Here is a 25,303-nt window from a genome sequence, read left to right as displayed (position 1 = left end):
GATAGTTTAGTCATGTTGAAACTCTGGAAGTAAGTTGTACTATACTGCTCAAAGAAATGTAGGGAACACTTTGATCCCTTAATTATTTTGAGTTTTCATGAACTGTGTACATACTGCTAACAAAAACTGCTCAAAAGAATTAAGGGATCGAAGTCTTCCCTTCATTATTTTGAGCAGTGTATAACCTCTTGATTACCGATGATGATGATCCAGTGAGTCCTAACTTGATTCTAACTAGAGCAAAAACGATAACATTAAGGACCATTCTGCTCCAAATGTTGAAGAACTGCGCCCCCTGGTGCCTCAACCCAGTGTCTACACACTACTCCTGCTTATCCAGCATTGGTATGATTTGTATGGAAGTGGAACTGTTACATCTCACCTTTTAACAGATTAAATGAATCATGTTTGTTTTAGTGAGTTCTAACAACTAAACTAACAGCTGTCACTGAAATCCTCCGAAATAAACCATATTTTCACTGTTCTTTTAAACAACATAATTTTTGTTTGGTTTACTTTCAGTTTCAAGTAACCAAAGGAAGAGGCAGGTCTAAGGAGACAAAGAGACGGAAAATAATCCCGAATCTCTCTCCTCCATTATTGCGTCTATTCGCATGTGAATATTTGAGGGTTGTTTTCTGTATTGATGATTAGTTATAGATCATCAACATGAAGGTTCATCTCCTCAGAGCTTCATGGTTCGTCTGTCTGTTGACAGCAGCTGGACTCATCCTGACATCAGGTAGGAGGAGACACTTTAAAACATTTACTGTAGGATATAACTCTATGGGACACACCCTGACCCTCTGTAGGAAAACATGATGAGTTTGAGTGATTGAGTTTTTGTTTTTCTTAACGTGATAATTTAACTTTGAGAGTTTAATTTGTAAACAGAGGATTCTACTGTGTTTCTGTGTAGCCTTGAAAACCATGAAAAGCGTATGATGATGTCATACGCTTTTCATGGTTTTCATGGTTTGGAGTGTCTACCCCGTAGACACTCCAAACATGTACAAATTGAAAATAAAGGTGCTTACCCCCACACCCCAAATGTTGTAGTAGTTTAATGTAATAATCCATATCTTTCAATAAAGAAGTGTTTCAATGCCGTCTGTGGCCGACTCTGTCGGAAGTTCCCAATGGGCGGTAGTGACGCGCCCATCTGGTGAAACCCGGAATTACACTCAATGTAAACAGGAAGTAAACGAGGGTGCAAAATGGCGTTCGGCCACAGACGGCATTAAAACACTTCTTTATTGAAAGATATGAATTATTACATTAAACTACTACCCCGTAACGAGAGTTAACATTTGGGGTGTGGGGGTAAGCACCTTTATTTTCAATTTGTACATGTTTGGAGTGTCTAAGGGGTATAGTGCTGAAAGTCCCTGTGTCCATGGGGGGTGAACCCTACAACTCTCGTAGATTGAAAACGTCAGAATCATAAATACGTCTACGAGAGTTGTATGCTACAGCTAGCCCGTCCCGTCCGTCACCGACGTACACACACACACACACACACACACACACACACACACACACACACTGTGTGTGTGTGTGTGCGAGTGTGTGTGTGTGTGCTGTGCGCGCGTGCGTGCTTGCTGCGTGAAGCCGAATACGGGAAAGGTGGGCACCACGTACGCACTAGGGAAATCTAGGCCCCAATCTTTTTGGGAAAGGTGGGCACCAATGCACTAGGGAAATCTGGGCCCCAATCTTTTTGGGAAAGGTGGGCACCATGCACTAGGGAAATCTGGGCCCCAATCTTTTTGGGAATGGTGGGCACCACGCACTAGGGAAATCTGGGCCCCAATCTTTTTGGGAAAGGTGGGCACCACGCACTAGGGAAATCTGGGTCTCAATCTTTTTGGGAAGATTGGGCACCAGGAAAAGTGGGCACTAGGAAGAGACCCCCATATTTTGAGATGGGGGTCCGTGGCTAAATACATATTATTTTGTGGGTCCTTGACATGAAAAAGTTTGAGAACCACGGATTTGTAGAATCTCCCAGAAGCAAAGATTTGAGTTAAAAATGTTTGCTTTAAAAATATATATTCAAAGATTTGCACACGATTAAAAAAAAAGAAGAAGCTTGTATATCTCCTATGTTTGAATAGCCAAAGTATAAAATAATGGTTAAAGTCTGTTCCCGGTTTTAATGGGTTAATATACAGTAATTGCTCCTTACTAATGCTCATTATAAGATGGCATAATTTCTGTCTACTTGCTCTGCGGCTCAGTTGTGGGCTGTCGACCTTGATTAATGTCATTGTTTGGCAGGTTTGGTCATTCTAAATAAGATTTCAAACTTTGTTTTTAAAGTTAAACAAATATATGTTTTATTGATAGAAGTAAAAAAGCTTCTATTTCAGCATGCGCTCTCCTTCCAGGAAGAGAGAGGCTGTGGTTTCTATAACAGGCTCACAGGTATAGGTGAGGCAGGCATGATAAAAAAAAAGAAGGCAGTCCAACAAATCAAATGCAGAATATCCAAAGTAACAAAATGTGACTATTCTCAGGTTTTCATGAATGAAGACCTGACAGTCAACACGCTTTGGTCATTTGTGATTTGCCTTGCTGCTCAAAGCATCAAAATGAAAGATGTACTGTAGTGCCTTGGTGATTCTTTCCTTGATTGTCTGCACCACTGGAGGATTTAAGATTACTTTAAGATGATTTTTATTTTGCTACACTGTATTTCAGATGAGAACAATGTGATTAGGCCTATGTAATGTAGGCCTATGTAAATATAGACACGGCCCACTTCCCAAAAGGTCCAAGTTCTCTATTCTTATATTCATTAAGGTAGTTGAGATGTGTGCAGCGCGCGCACATACACACACACACACACACACACGCACACACACACACACACACACCCACAGTACACCATACAAGTATTGCACAAGGATTAACCACTGCACACACGTTTCCAGTGTCCCATGAGGCCTTGAGTGAATTATGGGGATCACTTCCTGTTGTCAGTCATTCAATTAATTTGAGTGATCCATGTCAGTCAACAATAATGTGGGATTTAGGGTTGCATTAGTCTGCATATTCCCTCCACACAGCTGATTCAAATTAATGATGAACGCTCATCTCTTGACACTTGCTCTTAGCTGTAGCCTAACTCCTGTCCATGTTTCATTCTTACTGGCTTCTGTTTCTGCTGTGACACCTGAGTATCTGCATGGGGATTAAATGGTGCTTCTTAAGTGACCTCAGCGCTTCATAATAAGCATTGATCATTCATTTGAATCAGCTGTGTGGAGGGAGATCTTGTAGGGTAGGTAGGCAGACACTTATGGATTTCTGTCAGGTTGTGTTCCCAGTTCCCACATAATTCTGTTGTTAAGCCCCGTCAGAACAACTTCCGGCTCCAAGTGTGTATTTTACCAATAGGCTCAGTGCTGTGTCCCTCGCTGTTTTAACAGATCTGAGACTAAAAACCGAATGGTATGACAACAGGAAGTGATGCTCGTAATTCACACACACCCTTTTCCCCAGTAAGCTCCCTAGGAAACGTGTGGATAGGCCTGACTACAATACCATCAGACCCTATGTTCAGTGCTGTCCTCTCGTTCAACTAGGCCTAACCGCTGAATGAACAAAATACTTGCTAAACTTGGCTGTTGTTCTTTTCCTTTGCAGAATCCTACCGCTGCCCCGCTGGAACATGTTGCGTAGTGGGTGAGTAGAATCATGTTTAATCTGGCATAGTCGTTTTTACTAAACTCTTCACCGTACTAAATCTCATTACCTACTGCTTTAACTGTTCATCTTGACTGAAATATGTTTCTCCACACAGACCAACAAGATGTGATATACATACAACTGGGAGGAATCCTTGAATTGCTTCCAGCTACTAACTCTGTTGCTGAACCCATCACTGGCATCCTGTGGAAACATGGCCCCAATAAGGTAGCAGAATGGGATGAGGGCTTTGGTCCTGATGTGGATTACTATGGGACATATAGAGACCGCATAGACTTGAATAAAGAAACTGTAAAGTTGATCATCAACAATATGACCATAGAAGACAGTGGAGTATATTCTGTGGAGGTAAACGGCCGACTGCAGAACAAGACTTACACGGTTAAAGTGATCAGTAAGTATGACTTTTTGTGAAGGATAAATGTTATGGTTAAGTGTCGTACTTCTATCATAATTAGGATTGGGATCCATTAGGATTTTAACGCTTCCGGTTCCTTATTGATTCCCTCCTAACGGTTTGATTCATTAACGATTCCCATTAACGATTTCTATTTAAAAATAAATAAATACCAACCCTAACCATAATCTACATTTTTCAGTAAAATGTAAAATGTATTTGTTAGTATTAATGGAAGGATGTCTTCTTCTAAATATTCTTTATTGATAAAGCGGAAGATTAAGGGTTAGTGAATCAGTGTCTAAATCAGTAGGATGACCCCCTCACAATTAGTGATGGTGATTCATATAATGAGAGAGAGAGAGTGAAAAAATGCAATCCATAAAATACAGATGCATTAACATATGGAGTTCATTTGCGCCAATTCTCTATGGTGTGTGATTATCTTTTTAATTTGACTGAAAACATTTTCTCCACAGAACAACAGTACATACCATTGGAAGGAAGCCTTCAATTGCCTCCAGATCCTAACATACAACCCGTCACTCTCATCCTATGCAAGTATAAATCATCCAAAGTAGAGACGGTGGCAGAGTGGAATTTGGGCTCCTCTGTTGAATATGTCTACGGGACATATAAAGGCCGCACACAACTGATTAAAGAAACAGGATTCATCACCATCAGAGATATGACCAAAGAAGACAGCGGACATTACTTCATGGTGTTAGATGACAAATTGAAGAGTGAGACTTACAAGATTGATGTTATCAGTAAGTATGAATTGTGTCCAGTAAAGGCTGTTTTTCTATGTAGACTACCTGTCTTTTTAGTCACAGAAGTAAGTAGTGAAAAGTGCATTTTTAATCGTTATGGTTAGTGTTAATCCAAGGATCTGATTAGATTTAGTCCCTTCCTAACCCTAACCAACGTTTCAGATATGGAGCCTTTATCTGGGTTTATTACATGGCTAAATTGTCAACATGTTTCGACTGACAGTCTTCATCAAGGCATTTGCCCTTATTATTGTTGCAACAATGTAACAAAAACTCAGTAGAAGACATATAGAATCTTCTCAGTCAGATAGGAAGTTTTTCAAAGAGAACAGCGCCTCCTGGTGAGAGATGTTTGTATCAAGTCTTTAAGCTGTGTTCATTCTTTTTCCCAACAGAGAATGTCCCAAAGCCATCAGTGGTTGTCAAGTCACGTTGTTCACCTCGTTCACCTCCATCTACCAGCTGCCCACTGGTCTGTGAAGGAGACATCACAGATTCAGGTCCGGTCACCTATCGCTGGAAGAAAGATGAAGGGGAATGGATGGTCTCTGACTCTGGACAGCACTCTGCACAGTTGATTATCACCAACGATGCCACCAAGAAGGTTGAACATTTATTTTGTGAAATGAAGAACCCAATCAGTGTGAATCAGAGTGATCCCTGTGACAACCCGTTTAAAGGTATGTAGTTTACTCCACAATGTGTATAAATGTAATTAGTGCATTACAGCATCAACATAAAAACACTGGTCATGTAGACGCTATAGAGTAGACCTCTGCCACTTTCTACATGGCTGGTTCCTTTACTGAACATAGTCAGTGTGTCTTTGTGTTTGAGAAAGCCACGTGTGGGTGATTCTTATTGTCCCCTGAACCCTCTCAATAAAACAACTTCATTGCATTGTTAGTTCACAGGCTCCTAGGCCCGAGAACACCTCACTGATTCAATGATTAGAACACAATGTAAAAACTAATTGAGCCGTGTAGATTAATTCATGATCACCTCTGTTGATGCTACATGGTTGCAGCTATAAGAGATGATACTTCATGGGGTGTCTGGTGGTGCAGTCAGTTAGAACAGTGGTACGCAAGGTGGAGTCCAGGGACCTTCTTGAAACATTTGTGAATATTTTGGAGACGTTTTAACAACACAAATCTTATATGGGGATCCCTGTCACCATTTTTTGGGTCCATGGCTAAATACATATTAATTTGGGGTCCTTGATATGAAAACCTTTGAGAACCACTGAGATAGAACACTGACCAAATGCTCCTTGTTTGTCACAAGGACCTGAGTTTTGGTTCATGTCATATCTTTTCCCATCTCTACTGTGTAGACTGTCTGTCTACACTTTAATAAAACATTGAAAACCCCTAAAACATTATGTTTGAAAAGACACTGATTCTATAGGGACAAGGTATGCCCTACATAGAAAAATCTAAATAAAGTAAAAAATTAAATAGAAATACATTCATGAAAAATGGTGCATGCAAAGGAATTGTGTATACACATAACATTAATTTCATATTTTTAAACAAATATTCCAGCAGAATTTGTTACAATGCAGGCTCTGTTCACAGAAAATACATGTATTTACCCTGTCTTCAGAAATCAGCCACAATGTTACAGTCACAGTGCCAAGAAAGTGTTTAAAATAGTTACAACTGCATACATTTTGATTGATAGACATTTATTGATTGACCGAAAAGGAAGTTTCATGGGGTGTCTGGTGGTGCCGTCAGTTAGACCAGTGGTACGCAAAGTGTACCACATGGAAATAAGCTCTCATATCAAGCTTTATTGTGTTTCATCTTTTGGACAGATAGAAAAAATATGTATGTTTATGCATAGGAATTTTGTCAATATTATTAAATTCCTATGCATAAACATACATATTTTTCTATCTGTTCAAAGGATGAAACACAATAAAGCTTGAGAGCTTATTTCCATTGTGGTCCTTGGATATACAGAATAATAGTACCGTTCTCCTAATCAATGTTTTAATGACATGCACTCCAATGACTCCATAGATATGTGTATGTAGTTACAATGGATGGATGGATGGACAGACAGATATTAAAGTGTAAAATATTAGAGTTGCCCCCCAAATCCCCCCTACCACTTGTCATCTCTGGGTTTATATCTTTTTCTTTCTCTCTTTTAAGGAAATACAGTCGTGAGGCGGATTACTGGATGTATTATTGTTGGTGTCGTCCTTACACTCCTAACGGTGGTGCTGGGTGTGATATTCCGTGGTACGTTTCTCTATTGATTTTAAGTTACATATAACATACAACATGCTTACAGAGTTACTGCTCAATAGCTATACGTACAGCACATGCAATTTCACCAGCAAACATCACATTTAATCTTTAGTTTGTCGCACATTGTACTGCCGTTAATTTTAAGGTGTGTGTGTGTGTGTGTGTGTGTGTGTGTGTGTGTGTGTGTGTGTGTGTGTGTGTGTGTGTGTGTGTGTGTGTGTGTGTGTGTGTGTGTGTGTGTGTGTGTGTGTGTGTGTGTGTGTGTGTGTGTGTGTGTGTGTGTGTGTGTGTGTGTGTGTGTGTGTGTGTGTGTGTGCGGGCCTTCAGTTTAGCATTACTATGAATATACTATGAAATAGTATAGCATGGTTACTGTTGTGTCAACAAGTTAGGTGACAACAAGAAACCTGAATTATCCTGTCATACAAGGTTAATCACAAAAATTATTCAATTTCTATCCAAACAATATATTTTAATACGTTTGTGTTCATATAAGTGTTATAAGTGATCAGCTCTTGAGCCCTCCTACATTCTGGTGGAGACAGGAGCTCCATCCTAACAAATTAATACTGACAACATGCGGCGCACACTAGCGCTGGGGGATATGGCAAAAAGTATTACCTTTTTTCCTTATTGATCGATAAGCGATATTTATCTTGATATCATTTAATAATGCTGCCAGCTTGAAGAGTTTCCTGATAATGACTAACGCCTGAAGGAACCAGAGGGTTCTTTAGTTCATTAGAGTTCATTCACTGCTTCTCAAAATTAGGGGTCCTTGGGGGGTTCTAGCTAAATGATTGATTGTTGACATGATTTCTATCTCTGGCACTGGGACCCCAATATACATTGTAAAATCCTCAGTGTTAATTTAACTCTTGAGTGTGTACAAATGGGACCAAATTTAATGGACCCTTAGCCTACTGTTAACTCTGAGAGTGTACAAATAGAATCAAATGGTCCATTTGGACCCAGTCTAAATTGAACTCACTCAGAGGAGTTTACAGTGTAGCCTAGACTGGGGTTCCACTGATAAAAATCATAGCAAATGGGGGTCCGTGGCCTGAGGTATATAAAACTTGGGAGTTTTTTTTTGTTAAAAAGGTTGAGAATCACTGAATTATCTATAAATATATACAGTATACTTAATACTATTAAATTGTAAAAAAAAAATACAATACATTATGTAAACTTAAGTGTGCAAACAGGGCTACTTACGATAAAACAACATGTCAAATGGCATCTAATTGTATTTGATTCTCTTTCTGTCATTGCAGACAGAGAATTTACAGCTTTCCATGACATTCTTCATAGATGCCGTTTGAGTTCATGCCTTAATCAGTTCCACATCATCTTCTGTTATAAACTGCACTTGTTATGTCCTTTTCGATCACTTTCCATAATATTAAGCAACAATAGACGCAAAAGACGACGTGACTGTTTGTTGTTTTGTGTGTGTGTGTGTGTGTGTGTGTGTGTGTGTGTGTGTGTGTGTGTGTGTGTGTGTGTGTGTGTGTGTGTGTGTGTGTGTGTGTGTGTGTGTGTGTGTGTGTGTGTGAAACCACATATCACTGTCATGTTATGTAATTATGTTATCACTGTGTTTGCTTTTCATCTCAGATTATATCAAGAAAGAGTCTGTGAGGAGGATGCTTGGTCTTGGTGTGATGTCTCACCATGGGTCCGAGTTTGTTCTTGAAGGTGAGTGAGTTTGAGAACTTTATTTGATCAGTTTGTGATGTGACTTGGTCTGGAGTTGAACATCCAACAAATATATAATAATAAATCTAAAATAGTATAGTCATTATGAAAATAATAATAATAATAGGGATGAGCATAACAACCATAACACTCTGCTCTCACAGATTTTCTTTGGCCTTTTTAATACACCGCAGCAGCAGCCTGACAAACAAACAGACGTGTTTGGCTCTCAGGCCTTTAAGACCGGCACCTGTTCTTCCTTTCATTAAACTATTTAATTGTCAGTAGAGCACGCTTAACTCGGGACATTTGGCCTATAGTATTTGGATACTATAGTGGCAGGATTTATAGACTGTCAAATGTCTATAATCTATTTCCCCTATATTCAACTTTGTTGAATATACTCTAAATGCATTGTCAGCAACCTCAAACCAAAGTGCTATTTCTTACTTAACTGTAGCTGTTATGTTCTCCTACCCTTGTGTCTGTGAGACTTGTGCCTGGCTCTTGTTGTCATGTCCATGAAGAATATGTCACAGCTGATTTCATACATGGACGTTCTTAACTCAACCAGTCAGCATAATCTTTCTTATGGTGTCTTTTATCTTTGAGAAAAAGAAGGGAAGTCCGCACAACGTTTGAGCTCCCAATGGAAGAATGTTTTTTATTTGTTAGGCAACGTTTCGACCACTGTCGGTCATCATCAGGTCTATTATCTTTATCCTTATATGGCCATTTAGAATAGCATCTCTGGGTATAAGAGGTGTCCAAGATGACACCGCAAGGAGCTTCTGCCCACATGGGCTGTTGCCCTGGAGGGCTTGGGAGGGGGCTTGTCACTGAAAGGTTGTCATGGACTAAACAAGATAGGGTATAAATAACGCCATGGCTACAACATATGGCTAGACTATGACATCAGTACTATGACATCAATCATCTCCCTATTTGGGTAAAGTTTCAGCACAATTCAACCCCCATTTACTTCCAGTACAACACTAACTAACTAACATGGGAGCCAACCCAGGGCACTGCCAGGAAAGGAAAGAGGTGCATCACCTGCATAGACACTGCGGTGCAACAGTGGAGCAAACACTGCAGAGTTCAAGACCCTGATGCTTGACAGGAGAGTGTGAAGGGCAGCGATTCTGGAGTCCTGAGTTGGTGTTGGCTAGTCCGCACTAAGTTCTAAAAACATTAAATAATATTCATAATAAGTGAAGGAAAATGTGGAAGGTACTTCCTTGCCCTACTAGCAGGCATAATAAATGTGACACCAGCAGTTTCACCATTAGCCCTGAACAGACCCCCTTTCAGACAGCCTCCTATTTCCATTGTTCCTAACTTGTGTGGGAATATGTAAGTCTTTTAGGATACATAAAGTTGGGTGGTGGGGAAATGAATTAATATGTATTGTGTATTATCAGACACCAGGTGTGTGACAGTGGTTTTGTAGAGGAAAAGAATACTGCACCTAATAAGAAATAAGACTATAATCTATAATATTGATCTATAATATTTTTCTGGCATTTTAAAAAGATGACTAAAGAATGTCCTTTCCCTCTTCATAGTATGATGATGTGCAATTCTGTTAATAATATATAATCTGTAATAATATACTTTATTCACATTCTAGGCAGACTGATTGAATAGCGTGTGTGCTTACGTATGTGCATGCATTTATGTGCGTATGATACTTCTAGGTGCTGCAGTCATAGCAGAGATGTGGGAAGCAGACATAACTGGCCTTCAGTTTAGCATTACTATGAATATACTATTAAATAGTATAGCATGGTTACTGTTGTGTCAACAAGTTAGGTGACAACAAGAAACCTGAATTATCCTGTCATACAAGGTTAATCACAAAAATGATTCAATTTCTATCCAAACAATATATCTTAATACGTTTGTGTTAATATAAGTGTTATAAGGGATCAGCTCTTGAGCCCTCCTACATTCTGGTGGAGACAGGAGCTCCATCCTAACAAATTAATACTGACAACATGCTCCTACTACTGTACCTTAAAGTAGGATCACCTTGTTGGGCACTCAGGACTGGGCCCAGAACTGACATTACAGCAATAAAACATTGTTCTAAAATAGTGAAGTGACCTTTCAGTGGATGGTATCTGACAGTTCACTGCCAACATCTGGGTAATCTCCTCACATGGCAAAAACAACAGAAACATGGAACATAATAAATGAGCCTGAAGCTGGTGTTGATTTCATAATTGACTGTAACCATGTGAAGTGAAACTGATCTTTTCCTCTCAACTCAGTGGCCACAACTTATGATGCATCTGATGAAGAAAATGAAGGTAAGTCCTGATGGTTTCTATCTATAACATGCAGAAGTGACTATAGTCATCTTACAATGCTTTTCTACCTATCTTCTTATTTTGCTGCAGCCACTTCAAGTGTGACAGCATCAGCACTCAGAATTAATTGTAGATTGCTTTCATAAAACATGGGTGCTTTTCGTGTATTTACCGTATTTGATAAAACTATGCATCACATATAGGGCTGCAATGATTATGGCCAAAATAATATTCCCGGTTATTTCGATCAATATTGAGATCTCGATTATTCATCACGATTAATAATAATAATAATGATTTTTATTTGTATTATTATAATTATTATTAATATTAGTATTATTATTAAGATATGAAAGAAATTCCAGTGACAAATTAGTGACAGTGATAGTTTAGTGAGAAATATTTAGTGAGAAATATTGTTATTGCACTGTCACATAAACATAAGACTGCTTTCACATCACATTCATGTTGTGCTACTACTGTGCATTACTGCTAATGTACACACTTTTTTATCAAAATGAAATAGGTCCACCTTATTCACCTACTGTAAATGCTGCTAATTAACACATCTTTGCAGACTTAAATAGTCATACTGTTTGTATGTACTTAAGTGCATCTTCAATAAGCAAAATATAACGTCTTTCACTCCTTTCATTGTACCTTCATGGTGGGGGTGAATAAAACTGTTGAACTTCACTAGATCCTTACATTTTTACTGATATACTTTGTTGCACGACAGTGCCACGTGCCGAAAATAGATGATCTACGAGCTTACAGTGCGTCGCAATCTTGTAGATCTGCTCATTTTGGTGACACTGACGTACAATGAAGGTTTAATACGTGTAAACATTAGCCAGAGGAGGGGGAGAGAGAAGGAGAGACAGCTGATTGCATGGATGGAAAACAGCGCCGCTTCCAGCCAGCCCTTCAGCATTCACATTGATGAATATTATTAACACATGGCTAAGAATGTGTATGGGAATCTTCCACATTGTAAGTTGTAAACGTGCAGGAATCAATTAAGTAATCCCTGCAATCAAATACCCTCCAAGAATCCAATCCAAGAGAAATACAGTGAATTTTAAAAAGGAAAACACGTACTGTGAAGGCAGGAGCTCCGCTTAGGAGGACAGGTCCTGTGCTCAGACCTCCACATGTCTGCTAAACGGACATTTCTCCATCTGTGTTTTCCTTTTTAAAATTCACTGTATTTCTCTTGGATGCAGAGCTCCAATTTTACATCATACCCAGAGAACTGCTTCTCATTTGTGTGTGTGTGTGTGTGTGTGTGTGTGTGTGTGTGTGTGTGTGTGTGTGTGTGTGTGTGTGTGTGTGTGTGTGTGTGTGTGTGTGTGTGTGTGTGTGTGTGTGTGTGTGTGTGTGTGTGTGTGTGTGTGTGTGTGTGTGTGTGTGTGTGTGTGTGTGTGTGTGTGTGTGTGTGTGTGTTGTATCATAGAAATTCCACAAATGACAGATGATCCAACATCAAACGTGAACAGTGAGTCATCACATGGTATGTATGTTTCTGTTACTACCTGTCTATGGTTTATTATGTTTATGTCATTATTTTAACTGACATTTCTTACTTATTTTTATTTGCTTATTGCTTATCATTTGCTTCACCCCTCACTTTCACTCTCCAACCCCCCACCTCCCCACAGATATGTTTGTATTTTGTTCTGTGGCATTTTCTCTTGATCTCTCCTGAATTCTGTAGACAGGATGTCCTTCCTAAAACAACTATTGACTGACAACATTCTCCTTATGACTGGGCAGCTTATTTCATACTGTAATTGTTAGATTCAAGGTCTGTCCTGTTCACTGCTTCTCCGTCAGTGTCTGACTTTAATCTGAGTTTAGTCGTGTCATGACACGCACGCACGCACGCACGCACGCACGCACGCACGCACGCACGCACGCACGCACGCACGCACGCACGCACGCAAATTTAAAAAACATATTGAATTCCAGGTAACGGTACCGGTATTGGTTCAAATGTGAAAGCTGCTCATCCCTAGTTGGGGAATACCAACAAATTGTAATTCAGATCAGGTCTTGTCACGATGCAACATGTTTGTAGATCATCTGTTCTTTTTGTAAAGTGACACTGTCATAGTGTGGAGAATAACTTAAGCTTCTCTCTTGTTGTTGCACATGATCCTAATTTGTGCATGCTGCTTTTTATAGTATGAGACAGGGTGTTGCACTATGCAAATGATTCACACAGGCACAAGCATCCAATTTACAATTGAGTGGCATTCATCATTTGATACACTTGTTTCATGAATCTTCCTTTTTTATTCTTAAGAAAAGAAATAAACTGAATATAACAAGTGCTTAAAGGAGAAAAATTTCATAACTCCACCCCTGAGCCGCCACAGCTTAAAAGGTGCGCGGATAGGCCTTAGGTTAGATCACATATTTTAATAGCTTTTTTTATTTTTTATTTTGGTGAGATCTGACGTTCATAGTGACAGAACACTATGCAACCAAAAAAAGAAAAGAAAAAAAAACAGAAGTCTCGCTAGACGAGATTTCAATCTCGAGATTTCAATCTCGTCTAGCGAGACTTCTGTTTTTTTTTTCTTTTTTCTGGGACAGTGTTTTGTCACTATGAACGTCAGATCTCAAAAAAAAAAAAAGCTATATATTTTTTTTTTTTAAGCTGTGGCGGCTCAGGGGTGGAGTTATGAAATGTTTCTACTGTACCATTCATCCTAAGATATCATAACGTCATAGAAAAGGTAAGAAAACTTTAGTCCAAAATTCTCCTTTAAGAAGGGTTTCGTGCATGAGGCCCATTGAGATTTTGTAACCCTTTTTTCACCCGGTGCCAATTTTCTAAATGATCCTGGGCGCTACACTCCCTCCACAGCCTAGGGAGCCCACGGCCGAGCTCATGCCTCCTTCAATGCATGAGAGCCAACTGACCTTCTTGTCACCTGACGGGGAGTTTCCCCGGTAGGACGTAGCACGTGGAAGGAACACGTTATTCCAACCAGTGCTTTTCCCCTCCATCAGGCGCCCCGGCTGTCATGGGGGAGGCGATATAGCGACCAGGATTACTGCCTGTTTTTGTGAGGGTATTAACTACCCTAGGAGACACGGGGAGAACATGCAAACTCCACATAGAGTAGGCCCTTTCGCCAACCCCACCCAATATCATCTTTGTTGAAGTGGATAAAAAATAGAAGCACTTCATGTATGATCGCTTGACAGACAAACATTGTGGTGTTTAAGCCACTAATGTTAGTCAGAAATATAATTAGACCAGATAATTATGTGATTGATTTGTGGATAATTGTAATTCAATTTGATTAATTGTGTAATACTAGTAGCCCGGTCTGTTAGCAAAAAAATGTGGACACGGCTGACAAAAGCGCCACATTTTTTCTACATGCTCTCCATCACCACACGTTTCATTTTGGACGGGGAGCCACGTCATCAAGATGGCAGAAGGCGGCTATCTTGGATTTCAAAGATGGCCACCATGTAATATCTATAAGTGCCAATATCTCGGCTTCCAAGCCACTTAGAAGGTCAATCTAGGTGTCAAAATCTATATTGTTGGGGTCAAGGAATTTAATAAAGCTATTGAGAATATCAGCAAGTGACTATTTCTGCCAATATTTGAACATTTGGTTCATTCTGGCAATTATTCTGGTCGCTTAGGTCCAGATGTGGACCAAAAGCACCACATTAATTCCACATGCTCTCCATCACCATAACTTTTAAGTTTTTGGTAGGAGCCACATCATCAAGATGGCGGAATGCGGCCATCTTGTATTTCAAAGATGGCCACCATGTAATAAATACAAGTGCCAATATCTCGGCTTCCAAGCCACTTAGAAGGTTAATCTTGGTGTCAAAATTACATTTTCTGTGTCAAGGAATGCATTTAAGCTATTGTGAATACCACTTGATTTTTATTTGTACCAAGATCGAATAAATATGTTCATTCTAGCAATGCATATTTACATCATTTTCATCTTGGTTAGTGGTAGGACACATTGAAAACTGGATAACCTGCATGAAGTGAATTATTAGCTTCACTTTCTAGAATAACAACATATAAAAATTATCTGTCACATGGACAACTGCAAAGATCTGTGCAAGTCCAGTGTGCCTTCTTTCATGAGCACCTTGCATCACAACCACTTGGCCAGTTTAATGCAGGCTTTTGACGCCATCGGTAGAATGCTCCACACAGAAAGCCAGTAGATTGCTCCACACAGGAAGCCAGACCTGGTTGTCGACATCCAATGTCCATCCCCTCCTTCTGGACTAGGTGTCGGCTGCTTGGCCAGTTCAGACGAGGCCCAGATCCCAGACTGGTAGACAACTCACGTCACATGCTGCAGCAGTGAATCTTGAGTTGGTGGAATGTATTCCAAACTTCCGTCATTTTGTTCTTCTGGCCGAAGTACTCTCTAGGTAAGTAAGTAGGATGCGGGAGTCTATCCCTGTTACAATGCGCATAGACCCCTCAGAGATGGATTGCTGAGGTGGAGTCAAAGTCCCACACCTACCATCAGCTCCTAGTACTTACTGCAAGAATTGCCGCATCCAGGCCGTGCTACTTATATGGTAAGTTGATGGTGCCCGGGATCGAACCCATGACCTTGTGGTCGAAAGGCGAGCGCTCTACTGACTGAGCTACCCGGTGCTTCATTGACAAATTCCAAATCACTCTTTTTATCATAAATTATGTCTGAAGCGCTCAAGAAGTTGAATGTATTGGTTATCTTTGGTCACAAAAGTGTATGGATTTGCTACCATGCAGTTTAAGGCCTGGGTGACGACAGGGTATGAATTCCAAGCCAATCATACTGGCTTCTTCCCTTTCCCGCAGAATGCTTATGTGTCACAGCCTGTGTAAAAGTGGAAGATGGGATGTGCTGTAAACTTTGGCCAGAGCATGGCAGATGGTATTTATGAAGATAGGTGTAGGTCTTGCCAGTGCCAAAAGCGACCCAGATGTCTGTAGATAGATACTTTGGCATGAAACTTGGTGATGAGGGTAACGACAACATCTGTATGGATACATATATGAGTACCAAGCAGGTAGAACAGCCATGCTCCAGGGCATCAAGCAGGTGAATCCGTATCCTGGTGTCGGCTTCTTCATGGTTACATGGCAGCATGGAGTGGCTGGTGTCTGTGCTGACCACTGTGATGCCAGATGTAATGAAGACCAGCTTGCCCTCTGGCCAGGCAGTTAATGCAATCTTTCGGGAGAATAAAGTAAAGAGCTCCTGCTTGTTCATAGGGTCACACATGAAATCAGACCAATTCCCCGGCAGCTTGTCCTTTCACAGCCACCTTCCGTCGTATCCCTTGCCTCTTCTGACATATTTCCCAGCCGTAGTTTCCCTCCGTCAGACAGAGAGGGAGGGCATGGATGGTCTTCATGTATGTTGTGCATAATCTAGCCGAGGCATACAAAGTTGTGTAGATATACATTACATTACAGTCATTTAGCAGACGCTTTTATCCAAAGCGATATGTTGCCAGAATGAACCACATGTCAAATCATGGCAGAAATAGTCACTTGCTGATATGCCCAATAGCTTTATTAAATTCCTTGACCCCAAAAACATATAATTTGACACCAAGATTGACCTTCTAAGTGGCTTGGAAACCGAGATATTGGCACTTAGAGATATTACATCTTTGAAATCCAAAATGGCCGCCTTCTGCCATCTTGATGACGTGGCTCCCCGTCCAAAATGAAACGTATGGTGATGGAGAGCATGTAGAAAAAAATTGGCGCTTTTGTCAGCCGTGTCCACATTTTCCTAAAATCTGGTCTTAAGCAACCAGACTATAGTGATTAATCACAAAACACAAGAACAGTCCTGTTCTTAAATTGAGTTTGGTCAATGATTTTGACAATCTGACATCAAATAGAAGACTTCTGTAGCTCAGCAACTACAGCAAGCAGACACAATCCCGTTTTAACTTTAGCATTACCAAGGTCTCGTTTGAAGACCACATTTACGGTAGCATGCACTTATTGATGTCCTCTGTTCTTTTGTCATTTAGAAACTCTTCTTGCTGTGTGCCAGCGACAACTCAAGTCTAAACTGAAGAAGAAGTTTGAGCATTTGTTGGAGTGGATCACAAAGGGACAAAAAACACGTCTGAGTAAGATCTTCACAGAGGTCTACATCACAGAGGGAGAGAGTGGACAGGTCAATCAGGAACATGAGGTCATACAGATTGAATCAACATCCAGGAAACCAGAAACAGCAATCAAGTTGATAGACATTTTTAAGCCTTTACCTGGACAAGATCAGATCAGAACAGTGATGACAAAGGGAGTGGCTGGCATTGGTAAAACAGTCTTAACTCAGAAATACACTTTGGACTGGACAGAAGACAAAGCCTGCCAGGATATCGACTTCATATTTCCATTCACTTTCCGAGAGCTGAATTTGGTGATGGACAATAGGTACAGCTTGGTGGAACTTATTCATTACTTTTTTGGTATAACCAAGGAAGCAGGAATCCGCATCTTAGAGTCCAAAGTTGCGTTCATCTTTGATGGCCTCGATGAGTGGAGGTTTCCTCTATTTGAGAAAAATGAAATTTGTACTGATATCACAACCTCAGTGGATTTACCAACCTCAGTGGACTTACTGCTGACCAATCTCATCAATGGAACCCTGCTTCCATCTGCCCTCATCTGGATAACCACACGACCTGCAGCAGCCACTCTGATCCCTAAGGATTGTGTTGACAGGGTGACAGAGGTGAGAGGCTTCAATGACCCCCAGAAGGAGGAGTACTTCAAGAAGAGATTCAGTGATGATGAAAACCAGGCCAGCACAGTCATCTCACACATCCAGACATCACGAAGCCTCCACATCATGTGTCACATCCCAGTCTTCTGTTCGATCAGTGCTGCAGTTCTGGAGGTCATGTTGAAAACAAAGAACAAAGGAGTGCTGCCAACGACTTTGACTAATATGTACAGCCACTTCATAGATGTTCAGTCCAAACACAAGAATGTGAAGTATTCTAATTGTAAGACAGACAATCGTAAGGCCATTCTGTCTTTGGGGAAACTGGCTTTTGAACAACTGGAGAAAGGCAACCTGATCTTCTATGAATCCGACCTGACAGAGTGTGGCATTGATGTCAAAGATGCAGCAGTGTACTCAGGACTGTTCACACAGATGTTTCAAAAGATGAAGCATGGGTGGTGCGAGGGAACAGTGTTCTGCTTTGTCCATCTGAGTGTCCAGGAATTTCTGGCTGCTGTTTATGTCTTTCAACATTTCATCAACACAGGTGTCAACCTACTGTCAAACCCAGAAACAACAGAAACAACATCTGTGCTGTCCAAGCTATTTAGAGGCAAACCCAAGCTAAACCACCTCTACCAGAGTGCTGTAGACAAGGCCATACAGAGTCCAAATGGACACTGGGACCTGTTCCTCCGTTTCCTGCTGGGCCTCTCAGTGAAAACCAATCAGACTCTTTTAAAAATACTGTTGGGACATACAGTAAGTAAGTCACAGGCCAATCGGAAAACAGTCAAGTACATCAAGGAGAAGATCAGAGAGAATCCCTCTTCAGAGAGAAGCTTCAATCTGTTCCACTGTCTGAATGAGATGAATGATGATTCTCTAGAGGAGGAGATCCAACAGTACCTGAGCTCAGGAAGTCTCTCTACAGAAAAACTCTCTCCTGCTCAGTGGTCAGCTCTGGCCTTTATGTTGCTGTCAACAGGAAAGGAGCTGGATGTGTTTGACCTGAAGAAATACCAATCTTCAGAGGAGGCTCTTCTGGGGCTGCTGCCAGTGATCAAAGCCTCCAATAGAGCTCTGTAGGTGAACTGATAACTGGACACATTTAATGTATACTTTTTCTGTTATAGGAAAGAAAATACAAGAATTTAACCACTTAAGTCCTATAGCAAATAGCAAAAATTGCTGACCTACAACCTGTTGATTCATGATTTGTTGTGGGCTTGTAGATCAGCTATTTTAGAAAAATGAACAAAATAGGGATGGAAGGGTTAAATTGATGAATTGATTGATTGAGTTGGCCTCTAAGAGAACTGAGGAGAAAATCAATTTAAATCAGTGGAACTTTTCATAAACTAGTTCAGCTTATCCAAGAAAATTAGGAACCTTGCTCAAACATAGACTAACATAAAGTAATAAAGTGTGTGTGCGTGCGTACGTACGTGTGTTTGCGCACGTGTGTGTGCATAGGCGGCGGATGAGCCTGACTTTTGGGAAGGCTAATATTTGACCTACTATTATTATACAGTGCCAGGATGAAGTGACTGACCATGAAATCAAATTATTTGATTTAACCATGCTCCAAAAAAGGCTAAATAACATTACAAGGCTTCCATTTCAATATCAAACACATCCATTAATCAGAATGATTAATAGTTGGGGAATGCTTGTAGGAAGCTCTGTCTGCCTGTCTTTCTTCCCTCGTTTATCTTCTGTCTGTGTGGATTGCTATGGGGGGATGGAAATATTTATATTTACAACCATAAACGGCAGCTAAAGTTTTTTGTTCTTCTTTATATCTGTCAGTCTGTCTGTCTATTGTAGTATATTGTACAAGTGTGAAACATAGTTGGAAGGTCCAGACAAGTACAAGTTCCTTAAGTTGGTTTATGGGATAAAAAAAAGAGCACAGGAGTACAGGAGTCAGTCTTGCTGCATGGTGTAGCCGTTGGAAGGGGCCGCGTACCAAGAGGCGGTTTCTTTGTCCTTCTCTCTATTTATATGCAGCGTGTACGTACGTGCACGGAGGTGTGTGTGTGTGTGTGTGTGTGTGTGTGTGTGTGTGTGTGTGTGTGTGTGTGTGTGTGTGTGTGTGTGTGTGTGTGTGTGTGTGTGTGTGTGTGTGTGTGTGTGTGTGTGTGTGTGTGTGTGTGTGTGTGTGTGTGTGTGTGTGTGTGTGTGTGTGTACAAGATGTCAGTAATTATTCGGATCTGTCACGATGGAATGTGATTCCTGTCCTCTCAGTATATGTATTGTGTCTCTCTTAACCAGTTGAATGCATGTATGTCCATGTGTGTATCCAGATACTACACTATCAATCTCTGTTCCGTTCAGTGTTGTTTTAAATGTCGGGACTGACCACTTTTCTTTTATAATAATAATAATAAACTTTAATTATATAGCGCTTTTCTAAAACAATGTTACAAAGTGTTTACAATGCCAAGATAAAAGCCATCCATACGGATAAACAACAACAGTCAATTAAAATGATATAATATGATAGAAAAAAATATTAAAATCAACACAATTGAGAAACATAATTTGCAAGGCAAAGGTAATAAAATATAAGGATGAAGTTAGTGTGAGTCGCAGGTTCCAGCTAGCGTTACCTCCCACACCCGGGTCATAGCTCCTCGCTGTAGGCTTACAGATAGCAGGTGATTCGGTGTTAGTAGAAAGAAAGTTGTGTCCGAGCTACATTGGGCGTGAAAATGCGCGTCTGTGTGTGGAATATATTGTGCATGTTAGGGCTGGTAAATTAATATTCGAATTTCGAATGTTCCTCGAATATGGGGGAAAAAAATTATATTCGAGTATGAAAATTAATATTAGTATTAAAACATTTTTAAACATTTAAAAAAAATGTTTATGTGACAGGGACAATACAAAACATTTATCAAGTTATAAAGACAAACAAAATGTTTTATTGGATCTGAGCACTTGATACATTGTTTTTGTATTGTCCCTGTCAAATAAACATTAATACTAACTAGTGTTTGACTTGAAGAAATACCAAGCTTCAGAGGAGGCTCTTCTGATGCTGCTGCCAGTGGTCAAAGCCTCAAAAAGAGCTCTGTAGGTGAACTGATAACTTGATACATTTAACATAAAAGGTCATCTTTATATTACATGATATTAAATATATGATTTTATAACTTTGTTCTCTTCAGCCTGAGTGGCTGTAACCTATCAGAGAAATGCTGTGAGGCGTTATCATCTGCTATCAGTTCCAAGTCCTCCATCCTGAGGGAATTGGACCTCAGCAACAACGATCTACAGGATTTGGGAGTCAAAGAGCTCTCTGGTGGACTGGGGAGTCCAGACTGTAAACTGCAGACCATCAGGTCAGTATTCCTTAACCTTTTCAACCAATTTCAGCTGGTGCATGTGTATATATATATATTAAATATATGATTTTATAACTTTTTTCTCTTCAGCCTGAGTGGCTGTAACCTATCAGAGAAATGCTGTGAGGCGTTATCATATGCTATCAGTTCCAAGTCCTCCATCCTGAGGGGATTGGACCTCAGCAACAACGATCTACAGGATTTGGGAGTCAAAGAGCTCTCTGGTGGACTGGGGAGTCCAGACTGTAAACTGGAGACCATCAGGTCAGTATTCCTTAACCTTTTCAAGCAATTTCAGCTGGTGCATGTGTATATATATTAAATATATGATTTTATAACTTTTTTCTCTTCAGCCTGAGGGAATTGGACCTCAGTGTGTGTGGGATTGTCACATCACAGGTTTACAGGTGTAAAGAAGAGGGTGACAATTGTTTGTGTGAGATAGAGGTAGAATAAGAGCAGGAGAGAAAGGAAACAGTATAGAAACGGGTCAAAAATGTAATCAAAGAATATATATGTACATAATACTGTTTAGATAGCATATAGTAGCAGGTATGTTTAGAACATTAGCATACTTCCTAAATTTCTTTATCTTTTTCAATGTATCCCGACTTTTATTGCAAAATCTTTTTTTTTTAAATTGGATGGCATTATTTCGGAATTTATTTGGAAAAAAAAATGCCAAGGCTGCGCAAGACTATCTTAGAGAAACCAAAACAACTCGGTGGAATGGCACTGCCAAATTTTTAATTTTATTACTGGGCCGCTAATTTTCAAGTTATACTGTATTGGCTACAAGACTACGACTTAAACTCGTCCCCTGACTGGTGGCTTATGGAATCTTCTTCCTGTACCCCTGCATCCCTGACCGCCTTAGTATGTGCTCCCACGATTGCGTCAATATAAACATTTTCCCGCAATGTTGTAGTTAAGTCAACTCTCAAGATTTGGACTCAGTTTAAGCGCCATTTTGGTATTCAATTATTCCCATTAATAACCCCTTTATGTGCGAATCCTTTATTTCCTTCCTCCTTACAAGATCGGGCATTTAAAATCTGGTATGATCATGGCATTAAGTCAGTCAGAGATTTGTTTGATGGTGGCACCTTTGCTTCATTTCAACAGATTTCTAGGAAGTATAATCTGCCCAGAACCCACTTTTTCCGGTATTTGCAAGCCTGTGATTTTGTTCGTAGGAAATTTACTAGTTTCCCGACTATTCCACCTAATTCACCCGTAGACACACTTATAGTATCTGCTCCTGTTACCCTTAAGGGGAAGATATCCTTGCTTTATACCACATTATTTGATCTTCATTTACCATCAACCACTGTATATAAAACCCTTTGGGCCGAAGATTTGGGGGAGGATATTCCTGACGCAACCTGGAAAGACAGTATGGATCGTGTTCATACTTCATCAATATGTGCGAAACACGGGTATTGCAATGTAAATTCTTTCACCGAGTGTACTGGACCAAGGTCAGGTTAGCCAGGATTTATAATGATGTTGATCCAACGTGCGATAGATGCCACCAGGCTCCAGCTAATCTTTTCCATTATGTTTTGGACCTGTCCTTCCTTACACTCCTATTGGTCATCTATATTTGATACTATTTCGGATGTTTTACAGATGCCCATAGATCCATCCCCTATTATCTCCCTTTTTGGCGTTCTCCCTGAGACCATTTCTCTGCCCAAATATCAATCAGACTTTGTTGCTTTTGTGACTCTGTTGGCGAGACGTCTTATTTTGACCCATTGGAAGAAAACATACTCACCCTCCCATTCCCGCTGGATTTGTGATATACTATACTTTTTAAAATTAGAAAAAATTAAATACACATTGCGTGGCTCTATCTCAAAATTCTATAAGGCATGGCAGCCTTTTCTATCGCACGTTGACAATCTTGCACTTGATCCCCCAACGGAACCTGAATGAATCTGTAACCTGCATATATGGAAGTAACCACTCTGATGTGTATACCTGCTTATCACCTCACTGACATGTACAATTGCTTTCAACGACCTATGCTTAACTCGATGTAGCGTTTATAGACCATGGACTGTTTTCCATATATATATACATGTTTTTGGAGATTTTACGTTGTGTATTTGTTTTGTTGTCTGTTGTTGTTTTCTTTTGTGAGTGTTGTCTGTTTGTTTTTGTTTTGTTTTGATGTTGTTTATATCTTACTCAATTTATCACTTTTCTTACTGATATTAGTCTAATAATAATAATAATGAATTGCATTTATATGGCGCTTTTCTAAGTACTCAAACTTACTCAAAGCGCTTTACAATGGTTCATTCATTCATACAGGGGGGGGGGGGGGGCATTGGGAGGTGGAGCGGCGAACAGTCGACGCCAGCGTCCCCACTTTTCCCACATTCACACACCAATGGTGGCAAGCTAGCGCCGACCGAATCATTGGAGGCAATGTAGGGTTCAGTGTCTTGCCCAAGGACACTTCGACATGTGGACATGTGGACAGGAGGAGTTGGGATTCGAACCGCCGACCCACGGATCAATGGACGACCTGCTCTACCTCCTGAGCCACAGCCGCCCTATATAATTAACAGTCTATCCTGTTAATTATTTTTATCACTGTTTGGAGATACTCTGTCTATTTGCCTATTTGCTTCAGTAAATGTCTGTACTACATATGAGTATGTAAAAGAAAAAAAACGAATAAACAAAACGTAAAAAAAAACAAAAAAAAAAAGAACATTCACATCACATGCAGGTGTGTTCATGTCCTTTAGAATATTAACATGTGTGTGTGTGTGTGTGTGTGTGTGTGTGGCACTATAGGTTGTCAGGCTGTCTGGTCACAGAGGAAGGTTGTTCTTATCTGGTCTCAGCTCTGAGATCCAACTCCCATCTCAAAGTGTTGGACTTAAACTACAATCACCTAGGAGACACTGATCAACTCTCTGCTCTACCACTGGAGGCTCTCAGGTATGGAGAGACCTGCTGCCACTCAAATGTGTTCTAGTATGTTTAGAGTATAGAAATCATACTGTGATGATGTATAGCAATGTTTAATGTTTGATGGTGAACATTGTTATCAATGATTGTTTCTATTATCTAGTGACAGTAGTAGAATATATAGGCCTGACTTTGTCTCTCCTTCACCCTCAGTGTCAAACATGGTGGAGAGAAGAGGCTGAAACCAGGCTTGAGGAAGTGTAAGTGTGTATTCTGTTTTATTCATGAAATCAGATGAAATTAGATGAACAGCTCATATACACAGCAGCATGTGACATTAATTCATTTACATCCTACTGTGAATTAAGACGATAATAACCCCAACTATAATACGTTGCTATTAACCAAAATAATACAGAATCTTACTTCCTGGGTTTTATTACAAATTACCAGCTTAGTATTGGGGTGAACCCTGCCTACCTGTGGTGTCCACATACTGTAGGATTCCAGAATTATACACTAAGGTTGATATATTCATCAAGCTACTGAGTACCTACTTCTCAAAGCTTTCATCACTTCCTCTCTGAATGCAAACCCTCTGGCCTATAAGAGCACACAAAACAGAAGTACTTTAATTAATGGTAGCTTCTCTCTAATGAAACAAGTGTTGATATAGGTTTAAATCAGGGGTGTCAAACTCATCTCAGGGCACAGGCCAGACTGAGTGAAATAGATATGCTATTTGTTATTTTTGAAAGGTTGTGCCTATAATGACATGCCCAACATAGTGACTCCTCCAGGTTGAAAGTGGTTAAAGGGATAGGTTTAGGTCATATTTGAATTTGCATAATGCTATTCAATGTTGTTTATTTCTATTGGACATGCAGTTACACATTCATATGTTGTACATTTTTATAACATTAATTCTGCTCTCATTATTTAAACATTACATCTGATCCTACTAGATACTTACTGAAATACTTATTTGGATTCGTAACTTTACTTGAGTACAGTTTTTGGCTACTCTACCCCCATCTGCTTATTAGGAAATGTAGTCAGTGGTGGAAAGTGCATTGACTCAAGTACTGTACTTGAGTAAAATCTT

At 40.0% G+C, this 25,303-nt stretch overlaps 1 protein-coding gene and 1 long non-coding RNA gene across 2 annotated transcripts in view; one reads left to right on the top strand and one right to left on the bottom strand.

The window, feature by feature from the left end:
• The window catches only part of LOC308080286, a 408,660-nt gene that overhangs the window by 5,447 nt on the left and 377,910 nt on the right, over nt 1-25,303 (bottom strand). The gene's annotated exons all lie outside the window — the stretch shown is intronic.
• Nucleotides 594-25,303, top strand: part of LOC308080253 (uncharacterized protein) — a 29,107-nt gene continuing 4,397 nt past the window's right edge. Inside the window, exons 1-14 of the mRNA XM_080422029.1 lie at nt 594-742; nt 3,652-3,690; nt 3,809-4,108; nt 4,591-4,881; nt 5,280-5,564; nt 7,050-7,139; nt 8,769-8,849; nt 11,126-11,164; nt 12,621-12,677; nt 17,210-18,998; nt 21,091-21,264; nt 21,358-21,531; nt 24,082-24,228; nt 24,412-24,458. Coding sequence (XP_080278155.1) covers nt 670-742; nt 3,652-3,690; nt 3,809-4,108; nt 4,591-4,881; nt 5,280-5,564; nt 7,050-7,139; nt 8,769-8,849; nt 11,126-11,164; nt 12,621-12,677; nt 17,210-18,998; nt 21,091-21,264; nt 21,358-21,531; nt 24,082-24,228; nt 24,412-24,458 — 3,586 coding nt within the window. The 5' untranslated portion in view covers nt 594-669. The remainder of the gene's footprint in view (nt 743-3,651; nt 3,691-3,808; nt 4,109-4,590; nt 4,882-5,279; nt 5,565-7,049; nt 7,140-8,768; nt 8,850-11,125; nt 11,165-12,620; nt 12,678-17,209; nt 18,999-21,090; nt 21,265-21,357; nt 21,532-24,081; nt 24,229-24,411; nt 24,459-25,303) is intronic.

This window comes from Gymnoscopelus braueri, assembly GCF_963280865.1.
Source record: "Gymnoscopelus braueri genome assembly, chromosome: 24".
Taxonomy (NCBI): Eukaryota; Metazoa; Chordata; class Actinopteri; order Myctophiformes; family Myctophidae; genus Gymnoscopelus; species Gymnoscopelus braueri.
The sequence above is the reverse complement of the archived record's forward strand: the minus strand, read 5'-3'. Positions and strand labels throughout refer to the sequence as shown.